The 13,782-nt window shown below is 40.1% G+C and overlaps 1 protein-coding gene across 2 annotated transcripts in view; it reads right to left on the bottom strand.

The window, feature by feature from the left end:
* The window catches only part of FDX1 (ferredoxin 1), a 34,401-nt gene that overhangs the window by 17,870 nt on the left and 2,749 nt on the right, over nt 1-13,782 (bottom strand). For both annotated transcript variants that reach the window (XM_033947600.1, XM_033947599.1), the window contains exon 2: nt 1,091-1,215. In XM_033947600.1, the coding sequence (XP_033803491.1) occupies nt 1,091-1,215 (125 nt within the window). The remainder of the gene's footprint in view (nt 1-1,090; nt 1,216-13,782) is intronic.

Genomic DNA, 13,782 nt, shown 5'->3' with positions numbered 1-13,782 from the left:
AGAATTTAAAAAAGGTAACGGGAGGGGTTGGGTATTCTCTCCATAAGACGCACCCTTATTTCCATCCCCTTGATGGAGGTTGGGAAAAAGAATGTCTTATGGAGCGAAAAATACGGTAATACCATTCTGGGAGACATGATCATATGAACAGTTCTGTTTTCTCTGCAAGCTACTGAATATTAAAAAAAACAAAACTCAGTATTCAAAATAACCCCCCCCCCCTTTTTACAAAACAGTGCTAGCGTTTTTAGTGCTGGTTGTAGCGGTAACTGCTCCGACGCTCACAGAATTCCTACGAGTGTCAGAGTTGTTACTGCCGCAGCCAGCACTAAAAACGCTAGCACGGTTTTGTCGAAAAAAAAAAAAAAGGGTGGGTAAATTTTAAACACAATGGGGTCCTTTTACTATGGCACGCTAACCAATTTAGCGTGGGCTAAGGATTAGCACGTGCTAAATGCTAAGGCGCCCATTATATTCTATGAGTGCCTTAGCATGCTAAATCGGGTAGCACGCCTTAGTAAAAAGGAGCTCAATGTTCTGTTTTGTCCTTTGAAATCCAGTGTTCTGCTTCTCCTACTGATATTAGAATTTACATTTTTTTCTGAAATCTAAGAAGTACTGGTAAATATATATTATATATTTTTGTACTGGATCTAAATCTATATTTACCAATACTTTAGATACAGGATAAAAAATATACATACATCTAAATATAAAATAAGTTCTCTATATACGTACTATAAGGGCTCCTTCTACAAAGTTGCGCTAGCGGTTTTCACGCACGCTTAGCGCGCGCTAAATTGCCGCATGCGCTAGACGCTAACGCCAGCATTGAGCTGGCATTAGTTCTAGCCACATAGCGCGGGTTTAGCATGCGCTAAAATTCTGCATGCGCTAAAAACGCTATCGCAGCTTAGTAAAAGGAGCCCTAAATGTAAGTTTTTATTTTGAAGTCAGAGTTGGTACATTTTTACTGACTTCGACTCCACAGCCTTGTTTTTAAGTGTAGCAATTCCAAAATAATAGGCCTTATTGAGAATTTGAAGAAAATATTGCACTTTAAGAAGTATAAAGCTTTATATACACTTACCAAATCCATCAATGTCCAGATTTTTGTTAATGACCACATCTAGCAGGCTCTCACCAACTTTTCCTTCAGCAGTAAGTCTATCCCCATCACGATTTATAAAGTGCACAGTTACTTTATCATCTGAACTGGATCAAAAAAAAAAAAAAGAAAAATTTCAGTATCATCCACCAAAACTTGAAACAAAATTAGAATAAAATCTCCAGTTTATAAAAGTAAACTGAAAAATGACCAATTAATAGAAATGTACATCTAACAGCACTTTGGGTCTCTTATCAAGCTGAACAGAGTGGGCCAGCTTCGGTATATTTGCCGTGCAGAACTCGCTACCATGCTTGATAAAAGAGGGCCTTAGTCAAAAGGTGGAAGTCTGGAAAATCAGATGACTAAATCAGATAACTATGTTCCAATGCAGGTACGTATCATTCTGCCTAAAGTCTGCTGTGGTATATGGAATAGATTATAAATAATAAGTTGCAATAAACTCAAAGAGAACTCCATTCTTTGTGCAGATCCACTATTACAAGGTGTGATCAAAAAAAAATACAGTGAATGTTTAAATAAATAAATAAAAATTACAGTAAGAGACACATTGCCATTAATCCCCCTCAAATTATTCCTCACTTTGAACACATTTATCCCATCGTTCTTGCCACTTTCTGAAGCAGTTCTAGAAGTCCTCTTTCGTGGCTGCCTCAATGTCCTGAATTGATTCAAAATGTTTTATCATTCGTGGACATTTTGACTTTGGGGAAGAGCCAAAAGTCTCACGGTGTCAGATCTAGTGAATAAGATGAATGAGGACACACTGTAATGCTTTTATTTGACAAAAATTGCCATACCAGAAGCAATGTGCGACATGTTCAGGCCCGTTGTTAAAATGTTTAGAGTGGAACCATAAGAGATGTTCAGATCCTCAAAATTTCCCTAATACACTTCTCCCTCTGTATTTGCTGTGATAGGGGATTAACAGAACCGCAAATACTGAAAAACCGCAAATAACTTTTTTATATGTTATTTGCTGTTTTCTATTAAAAACCATTGTGAATATGGTGAAACTGCGAACAACATGGTGAGAGACCTGGCCTGTTCCTGAAGGAGAGGCAAAACATGGTGAACAAAGTGCTGGGAATCAGCGATTTTTTCTGTAAACGCTTGGAATCAGTGATTTCTCTATGCAAGCTGATGTAATTTGGGGGCAGGAGCCAGCAAGCTAAAAACCGTGAATAATCAAAACCGTAAAAGCTGAAACTGCAAATACGGAGGGAGAAGTGTAGTCAATCGCCTTTTTGATCGAATCATTTTGCTTATTCTTTCAACATTCTCTTGGGTTTTTGATCCTGATCTCTCCTCATTGTCAAATGATTCACAACCATTACGAAATCGCTCAAACCACTTATACACCATACAGTACTAAATTTTTCATATAGATACCAAACAGTTCACTAGATTATATTTTAACACTCTGACTGAACATTATAATTCACAATTTTTTTCAGGTATTATTCCCAAACTCTCCCCCATAACTCCACCTTCAATTCCCAACCATAAACACTTCCTTTTGCCTATTGTCAACTCAGGCATTATGTGGGCTCTCTCCCGGGGAGTTCCTTGGGGGGGGGGGGATTTTGGGACCCGCTTCTGTGCTTTCTTGGCAGCGGATCAGGACACTAAGGTCTCGATGTCTTACTTTCATAGTCAGATTATGGATCTTCGACTACCTAGGGTTTTGGCAGCGTGACTTGGGCAGGGAACTTGGGGGCAGTTTTTTGTTAAAGGTACTAAAACCCACAGCTGGCCTGGTCTATAATGCTGAATTATAGGAATGTCACTATCGCACAGTCCTGCGGGCTTATGTTTCCCAAAGTCAGGCTTATTATATGGGCTGTATTGGCACTCAACTCTGTGTGCGTTGTTCTGTAGAGGTTAACTCTTATTTTCATGGAATCTGGAGTTGTGAGGGGATACAGGCCTTTTGGAAGGCACTGGCTTCCTTCTTACAAGACCATTTGCAGGTTCCCGTGCCTTTATCGGTGCTTTCTATGTTATTTGCTCAGTTTTCCTTGCTCTCCATGTACACTTCTTCGGAAAAACTATTTCTTAGTAAATGTTTCATTTTGGGGAAGAAATGTATCCTATTTTGTTGGCTCTCTTCTGAACCCCCCTCCTTTTGGCTTTGGAGGAATCGGCTACATGAGCTTATGAGCTGGGAAGCACGTTTGGCCAGTTCTTCTCGTCGCTGGAGCAGAACCTTTGTCAATGCTTCTCCATATTTGAACATTTTGTCCCCTGCGAGTCGTAACCGTATCTTGAATAGACTCCAATTGTATTCTGGTGTACCTGTTTGACATCTAACCCCTGTCTATATGTAATGTAATTTATTTCTTATATACCGCTACATCCGTTAGGTTCTAAGCGGTTTACAGAAAATATACATTAAGATTAGAAATAGGAAAGGTACTTGAAAAATTCCCTTACTGTCCCGAAGGCTCACAATCTAACTAAAGTACCTGGAGGGTAATAGAGAAGTGAAAAGTAGAGTTAGAGGAAAAATAAAAATGATATTGTTATACTGTGTTCCTTGTTGGAGCACTCATATTGTTGGCTTTGTATTTCTTCTTTTATAAAATCAATAAAACTATTTGAACTAAAAAAAAAAATAAAATAAAATAAAATAAACATTTTAACAAGACAGCATTGATCTAAATACTTTGGGAGGTAGAAGAGAGGAGAGAAAGGAATAGAAGCAGAAGGGGGAGATGTTGAACAGTAGAATTCTGGAGAAATTTAAATGATAGAAATAGAACAAAACAAAGACAAAATGCAAAACAATAGATAAGATTAAAGATAAATCATAAGCTGGAAAGAAAAATAAAATAAAACTTTGTCTTCAATCCACGGTTTCAGCGTCAGTGATGAAGTGGAGCAAGTAAGTTTAGGAGGAGCGATGACGTTTCCAGAAAAAGGGCTGAATATTCAGCGCTGGCTGCTTTCTGTATGTATGTATGTTTCTCAGGTGCTATTTGTGTATTTATATTTCCTGTAATATACGAGTTGTCCTATTTGAATATGTATGTTTTACTGTTATCCGCTTTGATTTATAGCGGTATAGAAAATGTAAAAATGAAATAAATAATAAATCTGCATATTGTCACTAAATATCTTGTATACTGACAACTACCACTGTTATCTGGATAACAGCAATATTCATTATTCACTATATACTGTAGTCATTCTGTTGGTGGGGGAGGGAGGGAAGGGGGGTGGGTGGAGTTCTCTCTGCGGGGTAGAGGTGTTGCCCATGGCTGTGGAAAGATACCAAGAAGCCAATGATGTGACTTGAGGAGAGGGCTAATGTGATTGTACTATAATGGCGGAATGTAACTTGTGCAACAGAATTCTGAACAGATTGAAGGGGCAAGAGATGATTTAGTGGGAGACCTTGAGAAGCAAGTTGCAGTAATCTAAATGTGAGGTGATAAAGAGTGTGGATAAGGGTTTTGGCAGGGTGTTCAGAAAGGAAGGGATGAATTTTTACGATATAGAGAAAGGTTTTAGCAGTCTATTGTATATGTGCAGAGAAAGAGAAGAGTCAAAGATGACCCCAAAGGTTACAAGTTGACAAGTTAGGGAGGATGAGAGAGTTATCCACAGAAAGAGGAGAGAACGATAAGAAGCACAGTCTTGGCCTTATATATTCAGTTTCAGATGGCAGCGAGACAGCCAAGTACCAATGTCAGACAAACAGACTGAGACTTGTACCTGGATTTCTGCTGAAATTTCTGGTGTGATCAGGTAGATCTGGGAGTCATCAGCATAAAGATGATACTCAAAACTATGGGAGGAGATCAGAGCACCACAAAAATAAAGTACAGACAGGGAAAAGAGGTCCCAAGACACAGCCCTAAGGAAAACACAGACTGATAAGGGATAGCAGTGGAGGAGGATCTACTACAGCATACACCAAATGTGCTATGGGAGAGTTAAGAAGAAAACAAAGGCAGAATAGAGCCCTGAAATCCAAGTGAGAACAGCATATTATTATTTTTTTTAAGTACTTATATACAACTTATAACCTAAGTGGTTTACATTCAGTTACTTAAGCATTTTTCCCTATCTGTCCCAGTGGGCTCACATTCTAACGCACCTGGGGCAATGGAGGGATTAAGTGACTTGCCCAAGGTCACAAGGAGTTGTGTGGGATTTGAACTCACATCCTCAGGGTGATGACTGTAGCTCTAACCACTGCACCATACACTCCCCACATGTGAGAACAGCCTATCAAGGAGTAGGTGGTGATCAAGAAAGACAAAAGCAGCAGATGGGTCAAGAAGGATGAGGATAGAACTGAAGAATGGTCACAGGTCTGGCAGTTAAAATTTAATGAGAAGTACAGAGTGATGAACTTGGGGTGCAGAAATTCAAAGGAGATGCACAAGTATAGCTTAGGAGAGGGACCTGGGGATGATAGGCTCCGGAGTAATTTAAGGAAATCCTTTTTTACAGAAAGGGTGGTAGATGCATAGAACAGTCTCCCAGCAAACATCCCTCTTTTAACAAAACTTCTAGAGACCATAGTCGCCACTCAGCTCTCCTCTTACCTAGAGAGATTCTCCATTCTCCAACACTACCAATACGGATTTAGGCCCAATTTCAGCACCGAGTCCCTCCTAGTTTCCCTAATCTCAAAGGTGCAACAACTACACGCCCAAAACAAATTTGCTGTTCTCTTACAGTTTGATCTCTCCGCGGCTTTCGACGTCGTGCATCACGACATACTAATCTACCAACTTTCTGAGATTGGGATAGACTCTTCTGTCCTAAAGTGGTTCTCAAACTTCCTTTGCGATCGTTCCTACATTGTCAACACAAACGGCTCCAAATCCGCTTCATGGACACCATCCTGTGGTGTTCCACAGGGCTCTCCCCTATCCCCTATTCTCTTCAACATATATATGACCTCCCTGAAGCTCCTTAAACTATCCCCCCTTGAAACAATTTACACATATGCAGACGATATCCTCATCCTCCTCGAAACAGATCCAAACCTTACAAACCTCCAAGAGAACATCACATCATGCATAATGAGACTTCATGCCTGGTCCCTCTCAGTACAGATGAAATTAAATGAATCAAAAACAAAATTACTCTGGCTCGGCCCAAAATTAGCTCACCTGCCCGCCCTCTTCACCCTACCCACAGGCCCTGCTCTACACCTTGAGTTCTCAAGCAAGGTCCTTGGCATCACTATCGACTCCTCCCTTTCCCTCAACGATCACCTGAATTCCCTGGCAAAATCTTGTTTTTTCAGCCTCCACATGCTGAGGAAAGTTAGATCCTATTTTCACCAAAAGCATTTCACCGTCCTTGTACAATCCATCATCCTATCCAAACTCGATTATTGTAACGCCATCTACTTAGGCCTAACGAAAAAAAGTCTTCACAGACTCCAGCTCATCCAGAACACTGAGGCTAAGCTGATTTTTGCTAAATGCAAATATGACCACGTCTCCCCTCTACTTACCAATCTTCACTGGCTCCCAGTACTTTCCAGAATTAATTTCAAATGCTCCTGCCTGGCTTTCAAGATCATTCACGGCATCCTTCCGCCCCTACTCCCTCTATCCTTCCTCGCCCCGACACCAACTACCACCAGATCTGCCCACAGACATAAACTATCCTTCCCCTCTCTACACGGCATCCTCCACGCAGGTAAACTGGGTAGATCCCTCCTCTCCAAAATCACCGGCCTCTAGAACGACCTCACTGTCCCGCTGCGGAACCTGGACTCCCTCCAACTATTCTGAAAACAACTGAAAACCTGGCTTTTCTCTAGCATATAATAATCTCTTCTCCTGATTACATCCCCTCTTTTTATGCTTTGTAAACTTTTTCTCTTCTCTCTTCCCATATTTTTTAAACTCTGTAAACCGTGTCGAGCTCCACTTCAGTGGAGAAGATGCGGAATATAAACCTAAGGCTTAGTTTTGTTTAGTTTAGAAGAGGTGGTGGAGACAGAGCCTGTCTGAATTCAAAAGGGTCTGGGATAGGTTCGTGGGATCTCTCGGAGGGAGAAAGAGTTAATGGTTACTGCGGATGGGCAGATTAGATGGGCTATTTGGCCTTTATTTGCCATCATGTTTCTTGATGGTATCTGAGGATCTCAAGATGACAAAACAATGCGACAAGACGGTGACATGGCCAGAAGGATACTAGGCTGCATAAAAACAGGTATAACAGAAGAAAGGAGGTGTTGTTGCTCTTGTATAAGTCATTGGCGAGGCCTCTCTTGAAGTACTGTGTTCAGTTTTGGAGGCTGTATCTTGCTAAGAAATTTAAAAAGCTTGAAGTGGTTTAGAGATCAGCAATGAAAATGGTGCGAGGTTTGCACCATAAGACTTATAAGGAGAGATTTGATGACCTGAAAATGTATACCCTCTAGAGCAAAGGAGAAACAGGGATGACAAAGTACACATATTCAAATATTTGAGAGGTATTAAAATACTGTATAAGCAAACTTTGCCAGAGGAAGGAAGGTGGTAGAACTAGAGGATATGAATTTAAACTGCAGGGGGGCTGACTCGGGAATAACATCAGGAAGTACGTTTTCACGGACGGTGGTAGATTCCTGTGAGAGGTGGTAGAGATGACAATGATAACTGAATTCAAAAATACATGGGATAAACAAAGGAATCCTGAATGGAAGGCATAGAACCAAACAAGCTTAGCGGCAATTAGATGGCAACACAATTAATTGAGAAGTAAAGTCAGTGCTGGGTAGATTTCTACAGTCTGTAACCTGAAAATGGCAAGGACAAATCAAGTATACATATGTAGTATCACTTATGAGTTTATCCTGTTGGGCAGACTGGATGGACCATACAGGTCTTAATCTGCTGTAATCTATTATGTGAGGCCCCACGATCTGGCCAGGAGCAGATCAATGGAGTCTTTACATTCAACAGAAACCTTTGCTAGTGGGTGAAAGCCAGATTGTAGTGGATCAAGAATAGCATGAAATGAAAGAAAGCCAACGGTGGTGAACAACGTTCAAGTAGCTAGGATAAGAAAGGGTGGAGGGAGATGGGATGATAGTAAGATGAAGGTTTTTTTGAGGAGTGGTGTAATCACAACATATTTGAAGGTATCAGAAGAGTTGCAATGGAATGTGAAAGACTGAGGATATGACAGATAGCACTAGCTCTCATAATGTCATCCCTTCTAAGTAGATGGGTTGATTGGGATCATCGGAGGAACAGGTAGTAAGTTTGGAGGAAGGAGGAGCAAAGAGGATGTGCAGTTTCTTCTTCAGTGATTTTAGAAAAGGAAGAAAAGGTGGCAAGGGTTGAAGGAAGGTGGAGAAAATGGAGCAGAGGAAGATGATATGGTTGAGAACTCAATTTTGTGAGCTTTGTGATGGAAGTACTTGGTTATAATGGGGATAAAGTAAGGGTGGGGGGAGGTGAAGTCACTTTGCATACTAAGGGAAAGGGATTGGGACTTATATACCACCTTTTTGCTGCTATACAACCACACTCAAAGTGGTTTACATACAGGTACTTCAAGCATTTTCCCTATCTGTCCCAGTGGGCTCACAATCTATCTAATGTACCTGGAGAAGTGGAGGATTAAGTGACTTGCCCAGGGTCACAAACAGCAGCGTGGGGTTTGAACCCACAACCTCAGGGTGCTGAGGCTGTAGTTCTAACCGCTACTAAACTCTTTCCCCAAAGAAAGGACAGTAAAGGTTGGAGCCAAGAAAGTTAGTCAAATTGATTCAATCTAATCTAATCTTCCATTTGTGAGTCGTACATACCTATACAGGCTCAAGGCGACAGATCAAAAAGGAAGGGGAAGGGGGCATGGAGAAGCAAGAGGAGGGACCTAGAAGTAGGGGGGTGCTATACAGAAATTAAGACAGTTAATTGTCAAAGAGGTGAGTTTTCAGGTTTTTTCTGAATGTGATGTAGTTTGTCTCTTTCCTGATGGCTTCTGGTAGGTCATTCCAGGTCAATAATCTTGTTTGGCAAATGAAAGGGCAGACTGGAAAGAGGTCAGCAAAAATTTAAAATGTATGAAGTCAGCACAGGATTATAATCAAAGGTGTTCAGCAGATCAGGCAAAGAAACATAGGTGGCAGATTCTGGAGATCATCCAAGGCCGGGGGTTGGTACACCTTACAGAACAGGGAATCAGAGGAGTGAGAGTGTCCACAGCAAAGGAGAGAATAGCATTATAAGAGACAGCCAGATAACATAGTGGATAAGAAAAGAAACAAAACAGTGGTAGAGAGAGTAAAAGGGTTAATAGTCTGAATATTTCTAAATGTATTGGTGGATATCGTATGAGATTGGAGAGGGAAAGGTGGTGATTAAGTGTGAAAATTATCAGATGGTGGTCAGAGAGGGGAAGAACTGAAGTGGAGAAACTAGAGAATGAACAGTTGGAGAAGAGGACAAGATCAAGGCTGTGGCCATTCTGGTGAGTACAGGTGGTGGAGCAGAGTTGAAGACTGAATGAACATGGTCAAGCGAGAAACTTAAGAGGCCTAAGAATCAGAGGGGTCATTAGTATGAATGTTAAAATCCCTAAAAATGAGGAAGGAAGATGGAGAATCAAGAAAGAAGGCAAGCCAGGAGTCAAAGTCAGTGAGAAAGGAAGAAGGACTTATCAGGGAGTTGATAAAGAGACTGCTTACCTGGACAGGTAGTGGAAAACTATAGTTTATTTAAAATTTGTTATACCACTTATCATACTTCTAAGTGGTGTACAGAATATAAAATAAACAACAAAAAAGAATTACAAACTAATAATATAAATCTAAACAGACAGGACATTACAGACATATTGGAGACAGAAGGATATGGGGGAAATCCATAAAATTTATAGAACAGTAAGACATTTAAGAGAAGTACAATAGGAAGGGAGGATCTTGTTTGAGCAGTAATTATCAGTATCAATATCATTACTGACCCAGAACTGACCTCTCATTTTGCGAATGTTAGAATTTTTGACCCATTCATAATGCCACAATAAAATTTTATTTTTCATTAAAAAGTAAAAAATACATAGTAAATATAAAACAATCAAGTAAAAAAAGTACACAAATTAAAATGAACCAGCACTAAAAAATTATAAGTCAAAAACATAACTGTAAAATAAAGTCAAAGTGGTCCTTTTATCAAGCTGCGGTAGGGGTTTAACGCGCGTTAAACCGCCTGCCGCGCTAGCCGCTAACGCCTACATTGAGCAGACATTAGTTTTTTAGCTGGCCGCAGGGGTTAGCGCGTGATGAAATGTCTGATGCGCTAACCCCGCTAGCGCGACTTGATAAAAGGACCCCAAAGAAAACACCAGAAAGCATATCACAACAAACTAAGGGCCTGTTTTACAAACTAATGTTTAATAATTAAAAATAAAACCTTTTGTCTTGAGTTAATTTATTCAACTGGTTTATTTTTTCTCTTATCGGCGTTTAGATTAGCATCTCCTCATGTTTTCTGTATAAACTGTGCCAAACCACAGACAGACAATCCTAGGTGGTACACAAACTTTTCAATGCTGTAACATTTTGGGCATACTATTTCCCCCTCCCCCTTTTACTAAACCATGATAGCGGTTATTAGCGCAGGGAGACACAGTGCTGAATGCTCCGTGCTGCTCCCGATGCTCATACAGTTCCTATGAGCGTCGGGAGTAGCGTGGAGCATTCAGCACAGCTCCCTGCGCTAATAACCGCTATCGCAAGGGGGGGGGGGGGAATGTTAATACAACTACATTCAAAACAGAACTCAAAAGTTTCAAACCTTTTATCATAAAATGTACCCCTTGATCTGTCAGAGAAAATCAAGAGTGCTGCCCATAATATGCATCGCAGTTTAAATGGAAAGAGATCCGATTTCATACTTACTAAGCACATATAAATGCTGGAAGAATTTGGAGAAATTTTAGCTGTGTTGCTGCTGACCTCTGCTGATCATTGAAACTAGTAGATGCAATTTACTGAAATCCTGACTATTCCCATGACACTTGGCTAAGGGAAGTAGGTTAAACAATTTCTATTGAGGTTCAAATAATCACATTGAAATACATATTATGTAATAATGCAATGATCTACCCATTAAATTTGTCTGGTGGGAATCTCTATGCCACACTTTTAAAATGGAACGTATGATAGCCATACAACAGGGACATTATAGGAAATTTATGGATGTATTCTGTAAGGAGTGATTGTTGATTTTGCCCTTTGATCATACACGTCCAGGGTGGGGTGGGGTGAGGAAATTTGAGTGCAATTGTTGGATATGTAGAAGGGGGTGGGATAATATATGTATTTGTCATAAAATATAATTTGATAGAATTTAAGTGCTGTTAAAGTGTAAATTGTCTGTATAATATGTTGCACTTATTTTTGGCTTTAAAATGAATAAAGATATAAAAAAAAAAAAAAAATTTGTCTGGACAAAAGGTTTAAAAAAAAATAAAAACTATCTTTATTTTGACAAGCATATCGCTTTTCACTACTCACAGAGATGTCGAAGACCAATGATTCCACAGCAAAGTCATGACAAGAGAGCTGGTAGCTCCTCTGCCTCTCAAGGGATAGACCATAAGCGAAAAAGGATCAGATCTTTCATAAGTGCCCCCTTGCCATAGGAACCCAAGCCCTCTTAAAAGGAGAACTAGGGATTCTGCCAACAAAAATCACACCAGGTCTACATACCATAGCTGGCAGGCCCAATCCAGCACTACCAGGATCTCAATGATATTTTGCTACTTTCAGAGGAGCAGTCCAATCAAGGGCCATGGACGAACACATAGATTTCACCTTCATCCAACCCAATTCTTCCCTGCAGCTGAAGGCACTTTTTGTTCTGGCTGAATGCCTTGAAATGGACACAAAAAAGTCTCAGGCTATTCACTAGGGTCTGAAAACCAAGGGACTTCAAGAGTTGCCTGCTGAGAAAGACAGCATGAACACTGACTAAGCCAAATACTGGGCCACTGAAAAATCCCTAGATATAAATCTAGCTGCTTCCGAGTGCTACAGCTACCTTGTTCAGATATAGAGAATGACACGGTGACAAAATTCATTGTGATGTAAGGGTGGGTGAGTGTGGGTTCGTACCTCCAACGCTCCGAGGCTTTTTCTTTCGCTGGTTAAACAATTGCTTGGATGCACTAACATTATTTATGGAGTGTGCTTGATTTTGTTTTGGATTATTTTCCCTCCATTCCCTGCTATTTTGATCTCAGATATCTTTCTTTTCAGTTTCTATTTTTCTCGTATTCAGTTGACTTCTCGAGGTTTCCAGTTCATCTTTCTATTACTGATCTATGGACCCTTGTTTCATACTTTAGGGACAGTCTGTTTTGCTTGTATGACCATGGTGTGCAGAAATTTTGATATAGATCTTGAAGCAGTCCCATTTGTTCTGCTCTCTCACTAGATGGTGTATTGGTGTTTTAGGGTCTGGTGTAATATTTATAGTGCTGCCTTTTCACAGTCCTGGGAATTTGCAGTAGAGGGATTGTGTTCCATCTTAGATGAGTTAAGTCACCCATAATAAAAAAAGACATCCATTTTTAAGTGGCATGTAGGTATTACTTGTCAATAAAAGTAGCAAGCAGCAAATTTATACCTTAAATGCACTGAGAAAAACATTTACGGAAGTTGTAAATCTCTCTTTGGGATGGGCTACCCTTGGCAATTGTGACACAAGGGCTGTAGGCTATAGACTGCACCATGGGGAAGACAAGCCTACTATGAAGAAATATCCTGCTGCACCAGTTCAAATTGAAGGGCTGGACCTACATATAAGATAGATCCTAAACAGGTGCTTTTGTCCTATTACAAAGGGCCTCATTATTATAATGTTTTGTATTAATAAATAAAAATGCTATGTATGCAATGTAGTATTTTATGTATATACTTTCATAAAGCATAAAAATCTATTAACCCCAAAATTTACTTCCTAACTAAATCGAGGGGGGGAGAAGCTCTAAAATGTTACAGCTTAGGGGCAACAATATACATAACTCTGGCCCTGCCTGATCATCTGCTAGAGGCAGAGAACCTGTCAAGTCTGGAATGGCCTAGCATGATAAGAATTAAAAATAAAAATGCAAGAAAGCTAAATAACAAAAAAAGGTTTTGCTCTGGTTCCTAAGCATTGTGACTACCCTTCAAGTTTTCTCTTTTCCATTTCTATGAATGTCAAAACACAACAGAAGGAAACTTTGATCTTCATTATACAATAAAGGAAGAAAAGTAAACATTGCTTGAAAAACTGCAATTGAACTAGAAATAAAAAGAAAGGAGGTGGAAAGTTTAAACAGTCAAAGATTGAAACAAAAATAAAAAACTTAAAATAAAAATTTCATGGCAGTATAAACTCTAATATAAACCGATCCAAAAATAAACTGAGGTAACCTTTTTCCCCCCAAAAAGGAGGAAAAAAGGTTGACTTGAATATAAAGTGGTTTATATTCAAGTACCGGTACAGAGCAGATGCGACCCCCTCCTCCCTTCCCTGGCGTCCTGTCTGCTGGCTCTGCAGCCAAGAAGCCAGCCAGTCCACCCCCCCTACCTGGAATAGCCCCCCTCCCAGTACTGCCTTGGTGGTCCAATATTACGACGCCCTTACTTCCCTTCACTTCTCCCTACCTCTTATCCATGCTAAAGATCTTACGCT

This window comes from Geotrypetes seraphini, chromosome 6 (genome assembly GCF_902459505.1).
Source record: "Geotrypetes seraphini chromosome 6, aGeoSer1.1, whole genome shotgun sequence".
NCBI lineage: Eukaryota > Metazoa > Chordata > Amphibia > Gymnophiona > Dermophiidae > Geotrypetes > Geotrypetes seraphini.
The sequence above is the reverse complement of the archived record's forward strand: the minus strand, read 5'-3'. Positions and strand labels throughout refer to the sequence as shown.